Source organism: Pristis pectinata, chromosome 37, assembly GCF_009764475.1.
Source record: "Pristis pectinata isolate sPriPec2 chromosome 37, sPriPec2.1.pri, whole genome shotgun sequence".
In the NCBI taxonomy this organism is placed as follows: Eukaryota; Metazoa; Chordata; class Chondrichthyes; order Rhinopristiformes; family Pristidae; genus Pristis; species Pristis pectinata.
Window position 1 is genome coordinate 13,125,120 of NC_067440.1, and position 20,929 is coordinate 13,146,048.

General features: G+C 51.9%; 1 protein-coding gene across 1 annotated transcript in view; it reads right to left on the reverse strand.

Moving 5' to 3' along the window:
• Positions 1 to 20,656, reverse strand: part of LOC127586667 (uncharacterized) — a 29,181-nt gene extending 8,525 nt beyond the window's left edge. Inside the window, exons 1-9 of the mRNA XM_052044783.1 lie at positions 20,543 to 20,656; positions 10,563 to 11,965; positions 8,128 to 8,472; positions 6,891 to 7,002; positions 6,254 to 6,401; positions 3,982 to 4,029; positions 3,164 to 3,241; positions 2,511 to 2,648; positions 1,293 to 1,376 (exon numbers count right to left, since the gene is read on the reverse strand). Of these exons, the coding sequence (XP_051900743.1) occupies positions 1,293 to 1,376; positions 2,511 to 2,648; positions 3,164 to 3,241; positions 3,982 to 4,029; positions 6,254 to 6,401; positions 6,891 to 7,002; positions 8,128 to 8,472; positions 10,563 to 11,850 (2,241 nt within the window). The 5' untranslated portion in view covers positions 11,851 to 11,965; positions 20,543 to 20,656. The remainder of the gene's footprint in view (positions 1 to 1,292; positions 1,377 to 2,510; positions 2,649 to 3,163; positions 3,242 to 3,981; positions 4,030 to 6,253; positions 6,402 to 6,890; positions 7,003 to 8,127; positions 8,473 to 10,562; positions 11,966 to 20,542) is intronic.
• Between the last annotated feature and the right edge of the window lie 273 nt (positions 20,657 to 20,929).

Consider the following 20,929-nt stretch of genomic DNA (forward strand, 5'->3'; position numbering starts at 1 on the left):
ATATTAAAGGCGCACTGCGCCCCTGTCGTTCATTCGACTTCTGATTTCGAACCAGCGACTCTGTGTCTTCATTTTGTAGCGTGTAGCTCGCCGCTACAATACGATCCACCTGACCAGTCTGCCAGGTGAACCGCAATAACCTCGCGGTCCTGTGTTCTCCCACATCAGCTCCACCAGAGGCAGTATGTCTCCCCCTCCAGACTGTCAGAGACTGAAGTAACACTCCTTACACTGCTCCAGACACCGGGCACAATCAAGCAGAAACCTCTCAAAAAGCAAACTGAGTTTAGCACTTGGGACATCATTAGCTTGGGGCTATTTTATAGGTCTTAACACCTGTGACAATTACAGTCTATGTAAACTAGAACTCACTGTACTTTCATCAGCAATAGTTACAACATGCCCTGGGGAGGAGGTACAGCTCTATATAAAAGATACCTTTTACACAGGTCCTGCCTTTCTTAAAACTTTTTGTGTAATCCCAGGTCTGACCGTAGGAATACATCCCTGCCAGTGAATACGGACGGCTGCTTTAAGATGACATTTCATTTGGGGCAAGAACTTTGAATGGAGCTGAACCAATGTAGCACGTCCCACCCATATCACTGTCCCTCAGTACATCGTTACAGCACAGGAAGCCATTCACGCTATTATCCAAATGCGGACTCTTTCCTGGAGCTTTCTAATTAGCCTCACTCTGTTCCCACAGCCCTGCAAACTGCCCCCTTCATTTTTCCAAATCCCGGCTGAGTTTGCCTCCACTGCTCACACAGGCAGCAAGATCCAGTTCACAATTCACCGCAGAGGGGAAGGTTTCCTCACATCAACACTAGTTCTTTTGCTGATCACCTCACACACGAATTTAACTGTTGTAAATAAAGTTATCGTCCTTGTTCAGTACGAACTACAGCCCCTGTGGTGCCCGCTGGTCCTAGAAGGCCCCCAGCAGACACCTCATGCTCCCTCTCCAGGGACACTCAGGCACGTACACAACATTGGAAGAGAGGCAGTCCGTCAGTTTGGATGGACCCTCAACAGCCTCTTCTGTTCCAGCCCTGGGGTGTTTGATGGAACATTAGTGAGGTGGGAACTTTACATGGTTCTACCTGAGCTGTCCCACACTTGATGCTACCTACTCTGGATATAAAATGGGCTGCACTCAATTTAGTGACATAACTTGTCTCATTACATTTTATACATCATCAGCAAGCTTTCACATTAAAATAACATCCTTAACTTTTCCAAAGGCTGGCTACTCTCAATCCACAGTGCTGATTTTGCAGGCTACCCACCATTTTAAAATATCCCTTCCAGTCATCATAGAAGTCATGTCTGTTCTTCTTCATAGCTTCTGCCTGCAGGTACTTTCCAATGTGCTAAAATGGAAATGAGATTTCAGGTGACTTTTAAATACATGTTTCAGTTTATAAGATATATTTACTAGTCACATGTACATCGAAACACAGTGAAATGCATCTTCTGCGTAGAGTGTTCTGGGGGGCAGCCCACAAGTGTCGCCACGCTTCCGGCGCCAACATAGCACGCCCACAACTTCCTAACCCGTACGTCTTTGGAATGTGGGAGGAATCCAGAGCACCCGGAGGAAACCCACGCAGACATGGGGAGAACGTACAAACCCCTTACAGACAGTGGCCAGATTTGAACCCAGGTCGCTGGCGCTGTAAAACATTCCGCTAACCGCTACAATACCATGTCTGCTCTCCGTCACTGCCCTGGAGCCCTGACACTGTCAGACTCCAGCCAGCTCAACACTGCCTTCACTTACAGCCAGCTCACAAACTGAACCTCACCATTGCACTTGAGTATAGCACGACAGCAGCTTGGCTACTGCCACACGGCTCAGTACTCAGTCCTTCCAACACAAGTTGTTTCATAAATACACCTCGACTGAAATACAACGGGTACAATGCTGGCAGGGATAAGTCTGACGCTGTATAACAGTTCCAGAGGGCATGTCTGTTGTTCTTTAACACTGGGAAACAGCACTGCTGGATATGGATCTATTGTTGTGTAAGATTACATGGCTCCTGCCTCAGTGATTACTGGAGTTTCTCTCTCTGCCGACTGTGCCACGAGCAACACCTTAGCTGCAATCTCTAGCAAAGTGGCCCGTAAAACCGCAATCCTCTTCTAAACTGGAGCTGCAAATACAAACTACTACCTTTAATTTAGCGCAGCAAGGAGGGAGGTAAATGTCGGCATGCATTTCCTATTTTTGGTAAGTTCTTTAATTCTCTCTTTGGAGCTCCGAGATTCAGTGCAAAGGAGCCAGCAGGTACAAGGCTTTGGTCACTCCTGCTCTGGAGTAGAAGGTGATCCAACAAAGTTCATCGCTGTCAGAAATCGAGCTTTGATGACAAACAAAATATACGGGCCTTCTGATCTTGCCATGTGGAAACTGGGAAACCAACAGATCTCTTACACCTGACACAGTGCAAGTTATGTTGCAATAATCCCCAAACGCTAGAAGCCAATTCCTTCCACTGTACCTTGGGGCACCTCCTGTTCAGGGTGCGCTGGGAGTCAAAGTATGTTATCGTCTTTTGACGCACATCAACAGAGATCAGGGACCAGTGGACCTCCAGGTGAATCGGGATCAAGAGCAGATCCTTGTTGAAGATGTCAACCTGTGGGGTGGAAGGGTAATAAATAATGTGACTGGGCAGTTCGTGACTGCTCTCAGTGCGCTCAAGCGTGGGATGAGGATCCAGTAGACAAGATTCCTGCCACTCCCTCCCACATTCTCCTTCCAAGTTAAATACTGTTGCAGCATCAGAGGGTGCAGAATACACTTGGAATCGTAAACTGGAATCACTCATTCAATGCCTTCTGGAGATAAGGAGAGAACATGTGGAGGGGTAGAAGAGAGGTTTTCAGGAACATCAGCCCCACAAAACACAAAGGGTGAAGTGGGAGCACCTTTAGAAGTTAGAGCAGCTTTTACACACTCCACCCAATCTTTGCAGGCACTTTGCCCACAAGTGTTGAGATCAGCGGTTAGGATAAAGTTCACTCCACATCCTACCCAAGATCTACCCGGCCCGGAAGAAAGGATTGGGAGAGACGGCTCAGAGGCAGCTTGCTCCATTGAACCAATCCACTTTCAAGGCAGGACAGGGCTGGGGGTGGGGTAGAATCTTACATTTTTGGTCCATCTTTTCACTCCGTCATATCCCTTTGTTCTGAGCTTGTCATAAAAGAAGCTGTTGAAGAAGTGAACCTGAGTGAAGGAGACAAATCGTTAGTTGTGTGTGATCACATCTTCCTGCGCCATACCCATCACCTCCACATCAAACTGGTCGTATCCAAACCACAAGAACCTTTCCCTCAGTAATCCATAGCCTTCGTTACCGGACCATTCTGTAATCTTTAGGTTGAGGGCATGGTTGGTGTAGGGGCAAGGGAATTCAGTTATAGGGAGACAGACTGGAGGAGCTGGCACTGTCCTTGGAGAGGTTAAGGGGACACCATAAGAGCTTTGAATCAGTTAGGGAGAAACCTTCATCTGGTAAGAGGGTCAGTAAATAAAAGAAACAGCATTACGATAATCTACAAAAAGACACAGGAGAAATGAGCATAATGTGACAAGGCAGCAATGTGGCATGCGAGGCAAATCTAGGCATCTGCACTGGGGGATACATTTCACTGTCAGTCGTCCGATTATAAATCCTGAAAAACAACCTCCTTCTGTGCTTCACATAATTCCCGAAGTGACAGCAGTCACCTGCACCTCAGTGTTAATCCTGCTCGCCATCAACTGGAGCCAGTTGCTGCATTTAAAAAGCTACACCCCTCATTTCACACTCTTGTGCTCGGGGTATCAGCGATGAGGAATGGGAACTTTAAATTTCAGCATCTTGTACCTGTATCACAATACTCGGTGATGTTTGGACACGCAGACATACTCACACATGCACAGACCATTACAGGCAGCAGTGATTTAGAAGTAAATGAACTTACTTTGTCAGGGACAGTGTCCATAACGAGATCTCCATACATATTCATGACCTGCAGTAAAACACAAGAAAGAGTAATTCATTTCCCACCAATGTAACACAAAGGACAACCCCAGCAATCAGATAACATTCATTCTCTTTTCTTTGCCCCCAAGCCCAAATATTTTATGCAGAACTCTTGCTCAAGCCTCTCAAAAGGCAGCCATGAAAATGAGAAACGCACGTTAATGTTTTTCCTTACGTTTATCCCTCGCTCCAGGACAGATACAGAATGCACACATGTGCATACACACGTACCCAACATATTCACTGACGTCCTCCATTGATCACTGGAGTTGGGGTAAAATCTCCCAGGGACACCCCTCAAATCATTAGAAGTTACCTGACCCTTTATAGCAACAGCCTTGATGTGCAGGCTGGGGTCCTATCGTTCAGCATCTACATGCATCAGCAATACCACGGGGCAGTTTCTACAAGCACACCCTGACAAGGACTTCAGCCTCCATTCACCCAAAGACTCTTCAACTACCCCCAGCAGCAGGACAGAGCTCCTCTTGAATGAGTTGATAAAGCAAACTGGAACTTAATCTGGAGAAATGTGACGATGCATTCCAAGAGGGCAGCCAGTGAAGGGAACGAACAATAAATGAGAGATTGGAGCGTATATCCCCGGATCCCAGAATGTAGCAGGGCAGGTAAAACCGCTGGGATACGTGAGACAAAGAATCGAAGAGTAGGGAAGTCATGTTAGGATGGTATAAAACATTCAGCAGGCTGCTGCTGGAAATCTGAACTCTATGACGTCACCTCAGGGACACTGCCCTGGTTTATAGCACCAGCAATGGCCGTCTCCACGTTCTCCGCTCTCCCACCTGTGGCAATCCGCGCCAAACCCAAACTCAGTGATTCAGGAACAGCTTCTTCCCCTCCGCCATCAGATTGCTGAACGATCCACGAACACTACCTCATTATTCCTTTGTGTTTGCGTCATTTATTTATTTCTGTAATTTATGGATTTCATGTCTTTGCACTGTACTGCTGCCGCAAAACAACACATTTCACCTCATACGTCAGTGAGAATTAATCTGATTTGGATCTGTCCCCATTCTCTTGACCTCTAGAACTCAATGCCCTGTTCTCTCTGCATTTACTGCCAACTATCACTTCAAAAACCTTTCTTTCTCCCTGCTGTTGTCTGCCTCAGTGTAGAGTGCCTCTACCCTTCTTCCAAGAGCTGTGTTTGGAAACACAACCTGTTATGGCAGTCTCCCTGAGCTGAGAATCAAACATGCACGTACAATGATCATCACTGCTGTCTTCTCCTTTCTATCACACCCACAGGGAGGCAGTAGACAGCTCTGAAAATCACTGCCTGTACAATTCTTAGATCTCAAAATTACATTTTGCAAACTTAGTTTAAAGGTCCACTCTAACCCACCAGATCCCTCACTTCTGACGGGACACTGACTTCAAATGTTAACTATTTCATTTTCTCCACAGGGCCTGCCTGACTAACCAAATCTATCGAACATCTTATTCATTTTATATGTTATGTTACAACAGTTCGATGTCAGGATTTTAGTGGGATTTCAATTCATTCAGTTTTCCACAAAGACTTCCAGATGTGCGCTGCTGTACAGCAGTTCCTAACCCACCAGAGTCATACGTACAGCATAGAAACAGGCGCTTTGGCCCACTAGGTCTACACCAACTAACAAGCACCCACTTATATTCATCCCATTTTATTCTCCCCACACTCCCATCCACTCCCCCCAGATTCTACCACTCTCCTACACATTGGGGGGCAATTTAACATGGCCAATTACCTTGCCAACCTGGAGCACCCAGAGGACACAAAGACACAGGAAGAACTCCACACAATACCGGGGGTCAGGACTGAATCCAGGTCGCTGGTGCTGTGAGACAGCAGCACCACTGTGCCATGCTGGTGTCGTTCGTGGGAGCCTGCTGTGTACACAACGCTGCCAGGTTTGGACCGAGTCAAGGTTGTGGCAGCCACAGAAATGGAAATCTTTTCTTGGGCTTTGGCTAGATCCACGGATGACCACAGAGCAATGCGCAGAAGTGTGGGTGCTGGGGCTGAGGGCCATTTGGCTGAAGAGTTGTTGGCAAGACCAAGGCGCCTTACTTCAGCATTTGGGGGGGGGGGGGGGTGGGGGGTGGTGGTGTAGGATAGAGGAAAGAAAACGTCAAATCACAGATTCAGGAACAATAACCCTCCAATCCAAAACAGTCGACAACAAAAGAAGTATAACCTGGTCATTAAGCCAGTTTTGTCCATACAAAGTAGAGAGATCGTCCATGGTCAGCACGTGCCTCTTGTAGGTTACACGGAAGTTGCGGACGGCATTATTCCCAACCATCCGGTGGTAAGACTGCATCACATGGTGAATCATACTCTTCCTGTGCGCAAACACAAACAAAAGCCACGGTGAAGACTTGAACCTGACAACTGCTCCAAATCCAACAACGTGCGCCACATCTCCCAGTTCCACCCATCAGTGGGCCACTCCACACTCAGGCACATTGCACCAGCTCACAATTCAACAATCCCACCGAGCCCTGTCCAGCCCATAGTCACAGGAACATTGTGGACAGTGTACTGCCCGCCAAGGTCAGCACACTCAGCAGTGAGGGGAATGACTGTGTGTCCACCCAGCACTCGAAATCTAAGCATGGAAAACAACTGTTTTTGGCCACTCTCTCTGTCCACAGAGGTGGGAGGGAAGGGAAGCTTTGTGAGAAGGTGGCATGGGCCTTGGGTAAAGGAGGCAATAGCACAGGCACAGGAAAAGGAAGGGGGGTCATAATCTCCGCTCTGCTGTGAGTGAAAAGCTTAAAGTTTACACCCCCAGCCTGCCGTGGAACTAACACTCACAACAGGTCACGTACCTGTGCGGAGTTCCAAAGTCTTCTTCAAAGACATCCTGCAGCTTTTCAATGACCTCGTCAGTGTTCAGGGGGATTAGGCTGCCGTATGCTTGGATATACTCATCCAGGAGGCCTGCAAAGGAAGACCATCGTCCGTTTGGGTGAAAGAAATCACTCCCTTCTAAAAATGTACCTCGGTACAAGTGACAACAATAAACCAATACCAAGAGGCTTTCCGAGCACCAACACTCCACTGTTAGGCAGCATGACAGTGAAGCTGGATGTTATCATCTGCTCTCCACACACTTTGCAGAAGGATTCAGGGACAGGACAACAAGAGAAATTACACTCGGATCAGGAATCCGAAGAGGCATTTCAGGGCTGCCCACAAGATCAAGCAGCACAGCAAAGTACACCTAACTGACACATCTTCAAAAACCTTCCACCACCTCAGCATTTCCCAAAACACTTTACAGCCAGTGTAATACTTCTGTGGTAACGTAGGAAATACAGTGGATAATGTGTGTTGGTTGTGTGACAGGGCTGTTGCAACTGAGAATGATCAGATATTTCTGTCCCCAAACACAGGGAAGACCAGCCCTCACTATCTGTAAACAGCGCCCTTTTAGATCTGATGGAGCAGAAGGAACTTAGGTCTCACATCTCAACAAACCCTCCCTCCCCACTGCCCCCACAGTGCAACACACCCTCAGTACTGCCCCTCCCAGTGTGACCCTCCCCCAGTACTACCCCTCCCACAGTGTGACACTCCCTCAGTACTGCCCACCCCCCACAGTGTGACCCTCCCTCAGTACCGCCCACCCCCCACAGTGTGACCCTCCCTCAGTACCGCTCCTCCCACAGTGTGACCCTCCGTCAGTACCACCCCTCCCACAGTGTGACCCTCCATCAGTGCCGCCCCTCCCACAGTGATGCTCCGGCAGTACCGCCCCCCCCACAGTGTGACCCTCCCTCAGTACCGCTCCTCCCACAGTGTGACCCTCCGTCAGTACCGCCCCTCCCACAGTGTGACCCTCCCTCAGTACCGCTCCTCCCACAGTGTGACCCTCCGTCAGTACTGCCCCTCCCACAGTGACCCTCCCTCAGCACTGCCCCTCCCAGTATGACGCTCCCTGACTCCAGTTCTCTGTATTCCACTGAAACCCATTATGACGAGTTGCCGATGTTGGAAACACCCTAACGTCAGAGGATGGTTTCTCAGTTGCACGCTCCGGTTCACTGTGATGACCTTTCTTACCGTGAATGCAAGCGATGTGCTCGTCACTCATTGCCGACACGTGATTTGCACCAGGTTTGTCCCCGCTCTTCGGCTGCTCAGCAGCAGCTCCCTCGGTCTCTGAATCCCCAGCTCCGCTGGCTTGGCCGTCAGACACCCGCTTGTGCTTGCTGACGCTTGCCGAGCTGCCCTCCCTGCTGTCCTCCTCTCCGCCAAACAGCTGCTCGGCCATCTGGGACCCAATGCTGCACACGTGGCTGATGACAATGGCGTCTTCACCAGCCACACGCTGCCGTGGATCGCTGCCCTCTGACCGGGGAACTTCGTCTGGGTCACTCAGTGGGTGCCCATTCACTTCGAGTGTATCTGCAAAATCAAGGCAGGTGATAAAACAAGAATGTTCAATTGTACGGCATAGTTTGCAGAGCATTGGGTTTAAACACAGACTGCTTATCTCTGGAGTCAGAGCCCAACACAGACGGACCCACTCTACGGAAACCTTCATCAGGATCCTACATGCATGGACTCCCTGCCAAAACCACTGCTTACCGTGGCACTCGCACACACCAGGGAAAGAGACGAATGCTAGCCCTTTAAGTAATGGAAATGTTCGTTAAGTGAATGTGCCACAAGAAGCTTACAGCTTGGGTTCTGTGCGCAGATCTAGCCTAGCTCCACAGGAAGGATGTGACAACACTGGGGAGGGTGTGGAGGAGGGTCAGGAGGATGTTGCCAGGGCTGCAAGGTTTGGTACCAGCAGGCTGGGCATTTGCTATGGAACCAGAGGCTGAGGGGAGATTTAATTAAAAGGTATAACAATTACGAGGCATTGATGAGGTGAACGGGAACTTGGCCAACAGGTCACTAACTGGGAGACGTGGATTTAAGGTAATTCAGAGAGATCAGGCGAGAGTTTAGGATAATTATTTTTTAGTAAAAGATGGTAGGCATCTGGAACCCACTGCTTGAAAGGACTAAGGCCGTAGGGGCAGATAATCTGGCCCGGATTAATTCAGACTATAAACACTACTAGAGTTTCTCTGCTGACCTACAAGGAATCAGCACAGAACACAGACCTGGAACCGCCAACTGCAAATGGTGGAACTGTGGTATTTTGTAAAGTGGTGGCCATCCTGCAGTGTATAAATGGCAGTGGTTCTGGTCACCCCAAGTGGCACATTGCTGTAAATAGTGGGGATTTGGATAAGCATATGGCATGATTATTGTGACTAACAACTGTGATGGTGCAAGCTTTGGTGATCGTTACCAGGAGCAGTAATTCAGCCAACAGCCTGGATGTGTTTCGGTGGAAGCTGGATAAGTACGGAGGAGAAGTGGCAGCTAATCGGCTGAGACAGGGGTGAGTCGAACATAAACACATGGACCAGTTTCCTCAAGTTTCATTTAACTGCACATAATCTCTCCATTCTCAGTCGCACAGTCAATGGAACGTGAGGATTTTGAGATATACTACAGCACAATCTACTAAGCTTGGTGCAGCTGGGAACTTGGAGAGACAGAGTACAAATGTAGGGAAGTTACGATGAACCTGTATAAAACACTGGTTAGGGCAGAACCAGGGATCACAGTTTGCAAATGAGGCAAGTTTATTTCCCTGAGTGATCCAAGTCTTTGGAACTCACTTCCTCAGTGCAAGCACAGCCCTGAATATTTTTAAGGCAAAGTTAGAAGGATGCTTGATAAGCAAGGGTCGAGAGGTTACCGCAATGTGGTCACTAGGCTTAATGGCTTCATTAATGGCTTAATGACCACAATGGCTTCAGGAGTGAGGGGTTTCAGCTGCGAGGTTAGATTGGGCTGTTCTCCTTTGGAGAAAAGGAGGGCGTTTGATAGAAGTATACCTGATGCTTACAGCGGGGAGATGGGAAGGGAGCCATTCCCCGCTAGCGGTTCAGAGACTAGGAGAAACTGATTTAAAATATCGAGCAAAAGTTACAAAAGGGACGAAAAAGAGCTGTTTTGACGTGCAGAGAAGAGTTATGACCTGGAACTGGCTGCTGAGGGCTGGATACAGCTGATGGGGGATACAGCTGATGGGGGGTGGGGGGGGAGGGGATGGTGGTGGGGTACTGGATGAGCTCTCGGAGAAATTAACTTGCGGGTCATGGGTGAGAGGACAGGGGAGTGACACTCACATGGCCCTGTGAGGAGCTGGCACAGATTCACCGAGCCCATTGACAACCAGTTGCATTGTGAGTCAGTCTGACCTGTGCAGGGTGAAGCCCAGCCAGCATGGTTCCATTTTGTACACAATCGGCTGACCCCTGGCTGTGGAGGGTAAGGGTAGCATCCCAATCGTGGCCTTGGTGGAGGTCAGCGATCTGGGACCTTCTGACCAATAGGGAACACCGATACATGGTGCCATCAGCCAACCAAACCCTTCGAAGGTTTCACGAGCTGCACTGAATCTTTTCCTCTGTAAGCACAACAACTACCTCCAATGCCAGAGACTGGTGCCCGGCTGAAGCTCCCCACTTCGGCTGCCTTTGCCCGGTTCAACGTGATCCCTCTTGCCTGCTCTTGAGTGCCAATGCCGACGGAATTAAGGGTCAGGGTGTCTCCACTGGCGTCGGCTTGGCAGAGTTGAAGAGTGTCCTTCTGCCGAGCCACGAAGCGGGTGTACAACAGGTGATCCCGGTCCACATTCACCCTGCCCAGCAGCCTCGTGCTCTCCCCCTGGTCCGCGCCCCCAGGCGCCCGGCTAGCTCCCGAAAGTCCGCGGTGACCGGTCGGCACAAAGGTGCTCGGGCCTTCCTTTGGCGCCTCCGGAAAGTCGGCGGAAATACCCCCTCTGAGCAGGACGGACCCCGCAGGTGGATCGCCGACTTTCTCAAAGGGGCTCGCTTGAGTTAGGAGCCTGTAGTCCACGGGCAAGGGTTGGCAATTGGCGACAGGCGGACCCTGCAGCCTGGCACTGGGACTCCTGCCTGCCGGCTTCGGCCACAGGTTGTTGCTTCCCTCCAGCAGGTGGGCGTCTCTGTGGCCCTCCACAAAAGGACTGCAGACACCGGGGCCCAAGCTGGACACGTCAGTCCGGAACAGCTCTCCGGCCTCAAGGTACTTGGGACGGCACTCCTGCGGCGGGTCGCTCCCTCCCCCTTCCAATGCTTCACCCACCAGCCGTTGGGAATGGGGCAGGCTGTGCCGGGCGGCTCGAGGCCGAGCAGATCGCCTCCGCCCAGAGAACAAGCTCCAGATCCGCCAGTGGAAGGTCAGGGGGGAGATGCGGTGGTACAGCAGCATGTGCAGCGCCTGCACCAGCTTGCGCCTCTTCTGAAACCGCCTGCGTCTCAGCTGGCGGCAGGTCTTTGTGCCAGACTCCGTCCCGTGCCCACTTCGGCTCCTGTGCTGCATCTCTCGCTGAGCCGCGCCTCCCGTCGGAGCGTAGCGGCCGCAGCTGGCAGGGGGGCCGACAAAGCTGCAATTGTTCCCCACCTGCTTGGAGCCAGCCCAAGTACCGGTGGCCCTGTCACCCGGACCGCTGCAGTCTGCAACCTCCCAACCAGACAGCACGCCCCAGCTGCTCGCACAGCTCTCGGGCGGTTCTTCAAAGGCGGCCTTGCTCTTCTTCGACACGTTGTTCCAGGTGGTGTGGTTGGCCAAGGAGTAGCTCCCATCTTTCTGCAGCTTGCCCCCGGCCAGGTCTGAACCACCATATCCCTCCTGTTCAAGGAACCACGCTTCGGCCGACAGAGGCTTCACTCTCCTCCCTCTGAAGTCCATCCTCCGACTGGAACAGAGCTGCTCTTGGGTCGGGGGGATGATCCGTCACGCTTGAGATGAGTCTTCTCACAGTGGCTGCCTTCTTTGAGTGTTATCTTGCATCCTTTCTAGATACCTGCAGGTTTAGAAAGCAGAGGTGTTTAACACAGGTTATTCTCGCGCTGCTCTCCTCTCGCGCCACGCACACCACTTGGGTAGCTGTCATTTCTGCACCGTTCCACGCACAGAATTAAAACCATGCTCTGTACAAACCTCCCTTCCAGCAAATGGTGACCGGGAACAAGAAATTGGATGCAATCTTCCCACCAACGTCCCTTCAAATAATTTAGAGTGAAAAGCAGTTGAACATGAAAGGAGTTCCAGACTAACCCAAACCAAGCAACACACCAGGGTTGGAGTTGGTTTTGAATGTCAAGGCCTCAAAATCCAGTGGCCAGGTTATGTCCAACAACTGCCCACTCTCCAACCCTGAGATTCCCTCTAATCCTGGCCTCTCCTCCATAACCAAGTTCTCCCAGCCTGCTGCCAGGCCCCAAGTTCTCCAATCCCCTAACCATCTCTCAAAAACACCTGGACTGGGAGAAAGACCTTACAGCCCTATGTATCTGCTTTGTCAGTCAGTGTTATAGCTGCCCAATTCCCAGATTCCTCAAGTCGCCACTGGTCCAGAAAGCTCATTCCCAAATGTACTCCTTGCATCTCCCGGGGATACAGAACTCCAAGGCTTCACAACCCTGATTTTGAAATTGCTCCTCTTTGTGGTCTTAAGACTGTGTCTCCACCATCCAAGGCTCAAACACTCCTTCCAGGAGCATCAGCGAACCCCTTGTACTTGCACTGGAACACGCCGCACCTGTTACCCACAATGCAGTCTCCTCCACAGTAGGGAGGCCAAACGCAGGTAGGCACACCACTGTTCACCCTGAGCCCAGTCAGTTCTCTAGCCTGCACCTGCTTTGACCTCGCTGTCATCGGTGTCCTGCACTGTCCCAGTGAAGTTCAACAGAACCCTGAGGCACAGCACCTCATTTCCCAACCTTCCGCACCCAACAGTTGCCGGTGATGACTCCACTGCTTTGCAGTCCCACTTCCTCCACCACCATTATTTGCCCTTTTACTGCCCTCTCTGTCTTGCCCCATCATTCCATTTGTCTTTTAATCTCTCCCGACCTCAGCCCCGTCACAAACCTCCTCGTTGAGTCTCTCCACCCTTCTCCACTTTCCCTGCATCCTAAAACTCAAGCAACATTTAATAACTTGCCCAATCTGTTAAGCATTGAACACTGATTTCAAATCAATGTGCTTAGCAAAGGGAACACCTTACTCGAAGCGTTAATCAATGCAAACTGCCACTTACTTAAAGAGACTCATTGAAACACTCTACCACCAATGTATTGGCTACACATGGAAGCAACCCAGCGATTAAAGTCTCTCCTTCATTAGATCCAGTTAAAAAGGAAAGGCAAAAATGATAATGCATGGTAGCAAAAATCCGTCAGGAATAGACAGTGCACATAAACGGAGTGTACCTCCAACTACTGTGAAGCAGGTAAGTGTGCTCCAAACACACACACTCCAAAATGCACCCAGCATTCAAAACAAAATAGGTGAATTAATACCACAGATGGAGATAAATAGGTACCACTTAATAGCTATGACACCGTTGTAAAGTGACGAAGGTTGGGAATTAAATACTACAGGATTTTTAACATTTGGAAGAGACAGGCAGAAGTATAAAGGAGGCGGGGTGGCCCTGATTTTTTAAAGTGGGATAAAGGGAGTAGGGAGGCTTTCAGCTTAGAACCTCATGGTAAAGTAAACCAGGGGCTGCCAAGAAACGGCAAAGGGAAAAACTCACAGGTGGCAGCAACGCAGCCCATGGTATAAACCAAGAAATTAGAGGTGATGGTAACAATGACAGTGATCGGGGGGACTTCAGTCTACACACAGGCCGAGCAGTGATGGTGTGGAGTGTATGAGGGATGGTTTTGCCAATCAGTGCGTTGAGGAACCAACAAGGGCACAGGACATCTTATAACTGGTTTTGTGCAGTGAGGAAGGGTTCATTGACGACGGTTTAACCAAGTGATCAAAACAGGATGGAATTTTATATAAAGATTGGAAGTGATTTAGTTCAATCCAAAACCAGGTTCTTACATCTGAATAAGCAAACTAAGGTTTGGGCATGAATTGACCGTGGTAGGTTGGGGAATCTACATTTAAAGGTCAACCAGCAATGCCTAGTGGTTATATAGCATACAGCTGAGAAGTATTACATACCCTTTACAGTAAAACAAAACATGAAGCCTGGTCCAACCATCGCTATCGAGAGAAGTTCAAAGGAAAAGGTGCATAATGTAGTAAAAAAACCGCAGTAGTCCTGAGGATTGGGAATGTTCCAGGAGGACTAAGAGCTGAAGAGGAACCAGATAATTGGAAAAGGATTGGACAGAATCAGCTCAGACTTTTTGAAGGAAAATCGGTTTGACAAATCTGCCAAGGGTTGTTGAAGATGTAACTGGCAAAGTAGATAAGAGCCACCAGCTGATGTGCTGTATTTTGACTTCCGGAAGACCTTTGTTAAGGTGCCACACGAGAGCTCATTAAACAAAACTAAAGAGCATGATATCGGGGGTAAAATAATACTGTGGACTGAAGATTGGTTAATGGGCAGGAATAAATGGGCCAATTTTAGGCTGGAAGCCTGTGACCAGTGGGGTGCTGCAATGATAAGTGCTGGGGTCCAGCTGCTCAGGAGGATGTGGAGAGGACACGGGGTATAGAGACAGGCAAAGTGGATGAGCAAGGACATGACGGACAGAACACGGAGGAAATGTGAGCTCATCCATTCTGGATGATAAATGGAAAGGTATTTTTTAAATGCTTAAGGACTGAAAGGTGTTGATGTTCAGAGGTACGTCTGATGCCCTTGTATGTAAATCACTGGAAGTGATCATGTTGGTACAATCAGTAGTTAGGGTTATGTTGATGTTCATTGCATGAGGGTTTGAGTACAAGAGTTAAGATGTATTGCACCATTTATACGAGGCTGCACCTGTAATATTGTGTAGAGGTCTGGTCTCCCTATCAAAAGAAGAATGCACCCATCCCACATGTTACAGGAACTGTGATTGTCTGAACGATTTACCACGGTGTTAGGGACAGCTCAGCTCCAGCTCTCTGCAAGAAATCCCAACCCCCTCACCGGAACCGAATTCACACCAGCCATGCACAATGTCATGTGGGGAAAGTGCACCAATGCCCAAATCTGCCCTTGGTCCAAATCTCTGCACAGATCCCCATTCCCACAGCAGCTTTCCCGACTTCAGTGTCCCAAAGAGCATGATGTAATTCTGAAGGGCAACACGGATACAGGACACAGTGCACCATTCCACAAGCACTGATGCATTGGCTGAGAAATAAGCAATGAGGCTGGACAATAGTGCAATAGCATATTCTACCTGCATTCCCTCAACTGAAACCCCTCAAACTCCAAGTTGGACACTGAGACACTGAAGGAATGGCGATTATTTTTCCAAGTCGGGATGCTGTGCGACTTGGAGAGGACCCTGCAAGTTCTGGTGTTCCTGTATACCCTCTGCCCTTGTCCTTCTTGGTGAATGTTTGGGAAGTACCGTCAGTCCAACCTTGACGAGAAATGGTAGTGCATTTTGTAGACAGTACACATTGCAGCCACAGTGTGCTGGTGATGGAGAGAATTCTTGTCGAACTGGTGGAGGGGATGGCATCAACCAGGCTGCCTGGTCCAATGGTGTCAAACATTGTTAGAGCTGTGCTCATCCAGGCAAGTGGGAAGTAAAGAAACAAAGGGCCGCAGATGCTGGAATCTAGATGAAAAACACGATGATGCTGAGGGACAGAAGAGCAGAATTTGATAACAAGGTCAGCAAAGTGGAAAGTATTCCGTCACACTCCTCACCCACGACTTATTCCAGCCAGCGGCATTTAGATTCGCAAGTGGCACCCTGAGCGTTAAACTGGACTCAAAATCGTCTGCCGAGACTGAAGTCCCAGAAAGCTCTTAGAACTTTTGTAATAGGGGCCTGAATAAAAGTCAACATACAGGTTTACCAGGCAGCTTGGTCATGAGGAAGAATAACTTACTCTTGTCTTGGATGTGTCTCATCGAGTTTGGGGGTGTTGGGGTGGGGGGGTGGGGGAGTCGGCTGAGAGTTGGAACCCACACAAGTGCATTTTGAAGCTGAGAGTTGAGTCAGTGCTGTGTTGGCGCCGGAGGTGTGGCGACGCTTGCGGCTGCCCCCAGAACACTCTATGCAGAAGATGCATTTCACTGTGTATTTCGATGTACGTGTGACTAATAAAGAAATCTTATTTTGTCTTGGTGGAATGGACAGGTGCTGGGGAAGGTCAGCACCGGGCTTTATGTAAGCATAGAGGTGGGCAATCAAGATCTGAGAGAAGGACGGGGAGGAAAGAGACTGTGTCCTCCCAGACAAGAGGGTGGGGAAAGAGTGGGATGGGGCGGAGGGATCATCTTCCCTACTGAGAACGTACCAACATGCATCTCCTCAGAGGAAACTCGGCACCCTACCAGCATTGGTACAGTGTTGTGACCTCGTGATGGAAGGGCACACAAACCATTAACTGCAAATTGTCACAAGTTCTGCTCACTGATGAGACATTAAACTGAGACTTCAGGTGGGCATAAAGATCTCCAGAGAAGAGCAAGGGTCAAAGTTATTCTTCAAGCAATATCACATTGGTTTGGAAGATATTACAATGGTCACACTTCAGAAAACTTTCCATTGGCTGTAAAATGCTGTGTGACATTGAGGTCGGGATAAATGCACTGCAACTGAAAGTGCTTTGTTTTCCAGATACGCTCCAGATGATTGCCATTAGACGTTAAATTCAGTAAACATTCAGTAATTCAACTTCCACTCAGCCGAACTCTCCCCATCTAAGGTGTTGACCAAATACTTGGAACATCTCCCACAGGCTCCCAGCACGATCCCATCACAAGAACAACCACTTGCACTTCCACTGCACTGATGCAGAAATGTCCTGGGGCTTTCACGGGAGTACTATCCGAACAAAAGTGACTCACAGAAGAGAGCATCAAGACAAGTGACCAGAAGCTCGGTCAAAGGAGGAGGTTTCAAGCAGCATTATAAAAGAGGAAGCTGTAGGATTAGGGTGAGAATTCCAAGCACTGGGAAGGCTGCCAACGGTGGAATGGTGGAAATTGTGGGGATGATCAGGAGGTGAAAATTGGGAGGGCAGAGATCTCAGAAGCTTGAAGGAGTGACACTGGAGGGGCAGGACCATGGAAGGATTCAAAGACAAGGCTGAGAAGCAATGAAAAGAATCAAATCTGGAGGTAACCAAGGCATGGGCTGAGGCAGGGTGGAGTCCAGCAATGACATGGGGGCTAAATAGGTGGTCTTGATGATAACACCGAAACGTGGTCAGAAGTTGACCTCAGGATCAAATATAACACTAAGGCTGCAAACCTCAGAGGTACTGGGAAGAGGGGAGAACTCAGGGGCTGGGGGCAGAGATGGTGGCTTTGGAATTCCCGATAAGGAAATACTGAAACTTCCGCTCTTCTAGGTCTGGATGTTTGACAAAGAGAATGTAGTCACCGCACATTCCACGCAAGAACCGACATCACAACAAAACACCGTGTGCTTACTGATAGAAGAGGGATTGGAACAGCAATCAGCACTGGGCACTTGATTCACTCACACTCTCACACAATCGCACCAAGTTCACACATCCACTCCTGCTAAAGCTCATTTGTTGGGGGGCAGGAATCACGTCTCAGATATCCCTTCTCTTACTGTCATTGGGGTTTCCAGTAACAGTTCACTGGGTGAGCAGCTTCAAGTTCCTGGGCGTCAACGTCTCCGAGGATCTACCCTGAGCCCAACACATTGATACAGTCATGAAGAAGACACGCCAGCAGCTCTACTTCATGAGGAGGTGAGGAGATTTGGTACGTCACCAAAGTGTCTTGCAAATTTCTGCAGATGTACAGTGGAGAGCATTCTGACTGGTTGCATCACCGCCTAGTATGGAGGCTCCAATGTGCAGGATCGAGAGAGGCTGCAGAGGGTTGTAGGCTCAGCCAGCTCCATCATGGGCACAACCCTCCCTACCATCGAGGACATCTTCAAGAAGCGGTGCCTCAAGAAGGCAGCATCCATCAGTAAGGACCCTCACCACCCGGGACATGCCCTCTTCTCATTACTACCATCAGGGAGGAGGTACAGGATCCACACTCAACGATTCAGGAACAGCTTCTTCCCCTCCACCCTCAGATTTCTGAACGGTCCATCAACCCATGAACACGACCTCGTTATTCCTCTTTTGCACTATTTATTTATTTTTTTAACTTATAGTAATTTTTATGCCTTTATGCCTTGCACTGTCCTGCTGCCACAAAACAACACATGTCAGTGATAATGAACCTGGCTCTGATAATACAGTAACGTGCACAGGCCTGTCACTGGGTACGACGCATTTCATTCAAACTGAAGGGACTTGATAGATCACCAGATCCAGAACACGGATCAAGTTTTAAATTAATAGCTTACGTTCCAGCAAAATGAAAATGCCTAGATGTAAATAATTTTAACCAATTAAAACAAAAGCCCTCCTTGTGCTAGTTTCCCAGCCCAGCAAATCTCAACCAACAACCTGGAAAGTTACAGCCCATTAAACCAAAATTCACCCCACACCGTAGCTTAATTTTGCCCCAAACTCCAAATGTAATTTATTTCTTGAGAAAATCAACAATCATCTGCAATTAAACTTTCCTACATTAAGGCCAAACTGTTGTAAATATATTACAACCCTATCTCCTGGAGAGGAGGAGAAATAAGGAGGGGGAAGGGAGAGGGAGGGAGAGGATGGGAGGGAGGGGGAGAGGGAGGGGGAGAGGGAGGGAGAGGATGGGAGGGAGAGGGAGAGGATGGGAGGGAGGGAGGGAGAGGATGGGAGGGAGGGAGGGAGAGGATGGGAGGGAGGGGGAGAGGGAGGGAGAGGATGGGAGGGAGGGGGAGAGGATGGGAGGGAGGGGGAGAGGATGGGAGGGAGGGGGAGATGGGTGGGAGGGGGAGATGGGTGGGAGGGGGAGATGGGTGGGAGGGAGGGGGAGATGGGTGGGAGGGAGGGGGAGATGGGAGGGAGGGGGGGGAGATGGGAGGGAGGGGGGGGAGATGGGAGGGAGGGGGGGGAGATGGGAGGGAGGGGGGGGGAGGGAGGGGGGGGAGATGGGAGGGAGGGGGGGGGAGGGAGGGGGGGGAGAGGGAGGGAGGGGGGGAGAGGGAGGGGGGGAGAGGGAGGGAGGGGGGGAGAGGGAGGGGGGAGGGGGAGGGGGAGAGGGAGGGGGAGGGAGGGGGAGGGAGAGGGGGAGGGAGGGGGGGAGGGGGGAGGGGGGAGGGAGAGGGGGAGGGGGAGGGGGGAGGGAGAGGGGGGAGGGGGAGGGGGAGGGAGAGGGGGGAGGGGGAGGGGGGAGGGAGGGGGGAGGGGGAGGGGGAGGGGGAGGGGGGGGAGAGGGAGGGGGAGAGGGAGGGGGGGGAGAGGGAGGGGGAGGGAGGGAGAGGGAGGGGGAGGGAGGGAGAGGGAGGGGGAGGGAGGGGGAGGGAGGGGGAGGGAGGGGGAGGGAGGGGGAGGGAGGGGGAGAGAGGGGGAGGGAGGGAGAGGGAGGGAGAGGGAGGGGGGGAGAGGGAGGGGGAGGGAGGGGGGGAGAGGGAGGGGGAGGGAGGGGGGGAGAGGGAGGGGGAGGGAGGGGGGAGAGGGAGGGGGAGGGAGGGGGGGAGAGGGAGGGGGAGGGAGGGGGGGAGAGGGAGGGGGGAGAGGGAGGGGGAGGGAGGGGGGAGAGGGAGGGGGAGGGAGGGGGGGAGAGGGAGGGGGAGGGAGGGGGGGAGAGGGAGGGGGAGGGAGGGGGGGAGAGGGAGGGGGAGGGAGGGGGGGAGAGGGAGGGGGAGGGAGGGGGGAGAGGGAGGGGGAGGGAGGGGGGGAGAGGGAGGGGGAGGGAGGGGGGGAGAGGGAGGGGGAGGGAGGGGGGAGAGGGAGGGGGAGGGAGGGGGGGAGAGGGAGGGGGAGGGAGGGGGGGAGAGGGAGGGGGAGGGAGGGGGGGGAGAGGGAGGGGGAGGGAGGGGGGGGAGAGGGAGGGGGAGGGAGGGGGGGGAGAGGGAGGGGGAGGGAGGGGGGGAGGGGGTGGAGAGGGAGGGGGGGAGGGGGTGGAGAGGGAGGGAGGGGGGAGGGGGGAGGGAGGGGGGAGGGAGGGGGGAGAGGGAGGGGGAGGGAGGGGGAGGGAGGGGGAGGGAGGGGGGAGAGGGAGGGGGAGGGAGGGGGGAGAGGGAGGGGGAGGGAGGGGGAGGGAGGGGGGAGAGGGAGGGGGAGGGAGGGGGGAGAGGGAGGGGGAGGGAGGGGGAGGGAGGGGGGAGAGGGAGGGGGAGGGAGGAGGGAGGGGGGAAGGGAGGAGGGAGGGGGGAAGGGAGGAGGGAGGGGGGAAGGGAGGAGGGAGGGGGGGGTCGCCCTGTCCCTCACCCCAGGAACTGTCACCGCCCCCCCCCCCACTGAAGCAGCCGAGCCCCCTCCGCCGCCCCCGCCCCGGGCCGCTCTCCCTCGCTCCCTCCCCCCCCCCCGGGGCCGCTCGGCCCCTCCCCTCGCCCCCGCCCCCACTATTTACCCCCCTCACCGTCATGGCTCCGCTCTCCCTCTCCTGCTCCCTTGGCTCCGTCGCGCTCTTCGTTACGTCAGTCGCGCAGCTGGACGCCCTCTCACAGACGTCACGACGCCGCTCCGCGCCGAGCGAGCGCGCCCCCGCTCCCGGCGGCCGTCCCGTCGGAGCGCGCTCCCGCCCGCCCCCTGCTGATGAGCAGACGGCCCGGACCCGGCCGCTGCGTGCGCGCCCGCGACCGCTCACCGTGCGCGCTCCCGACTGCTCGCAATTGCGCGCTCACTACCTGTTCACACGCGGTGTGCACTTTCCCACCCAGCTCACACTCACTGTGCCCTCTGCTCACACTCACTGTGCCCTCCCCCTACTGCTCACACTCACTGTGCCCTCCCCCTACTGCTCACA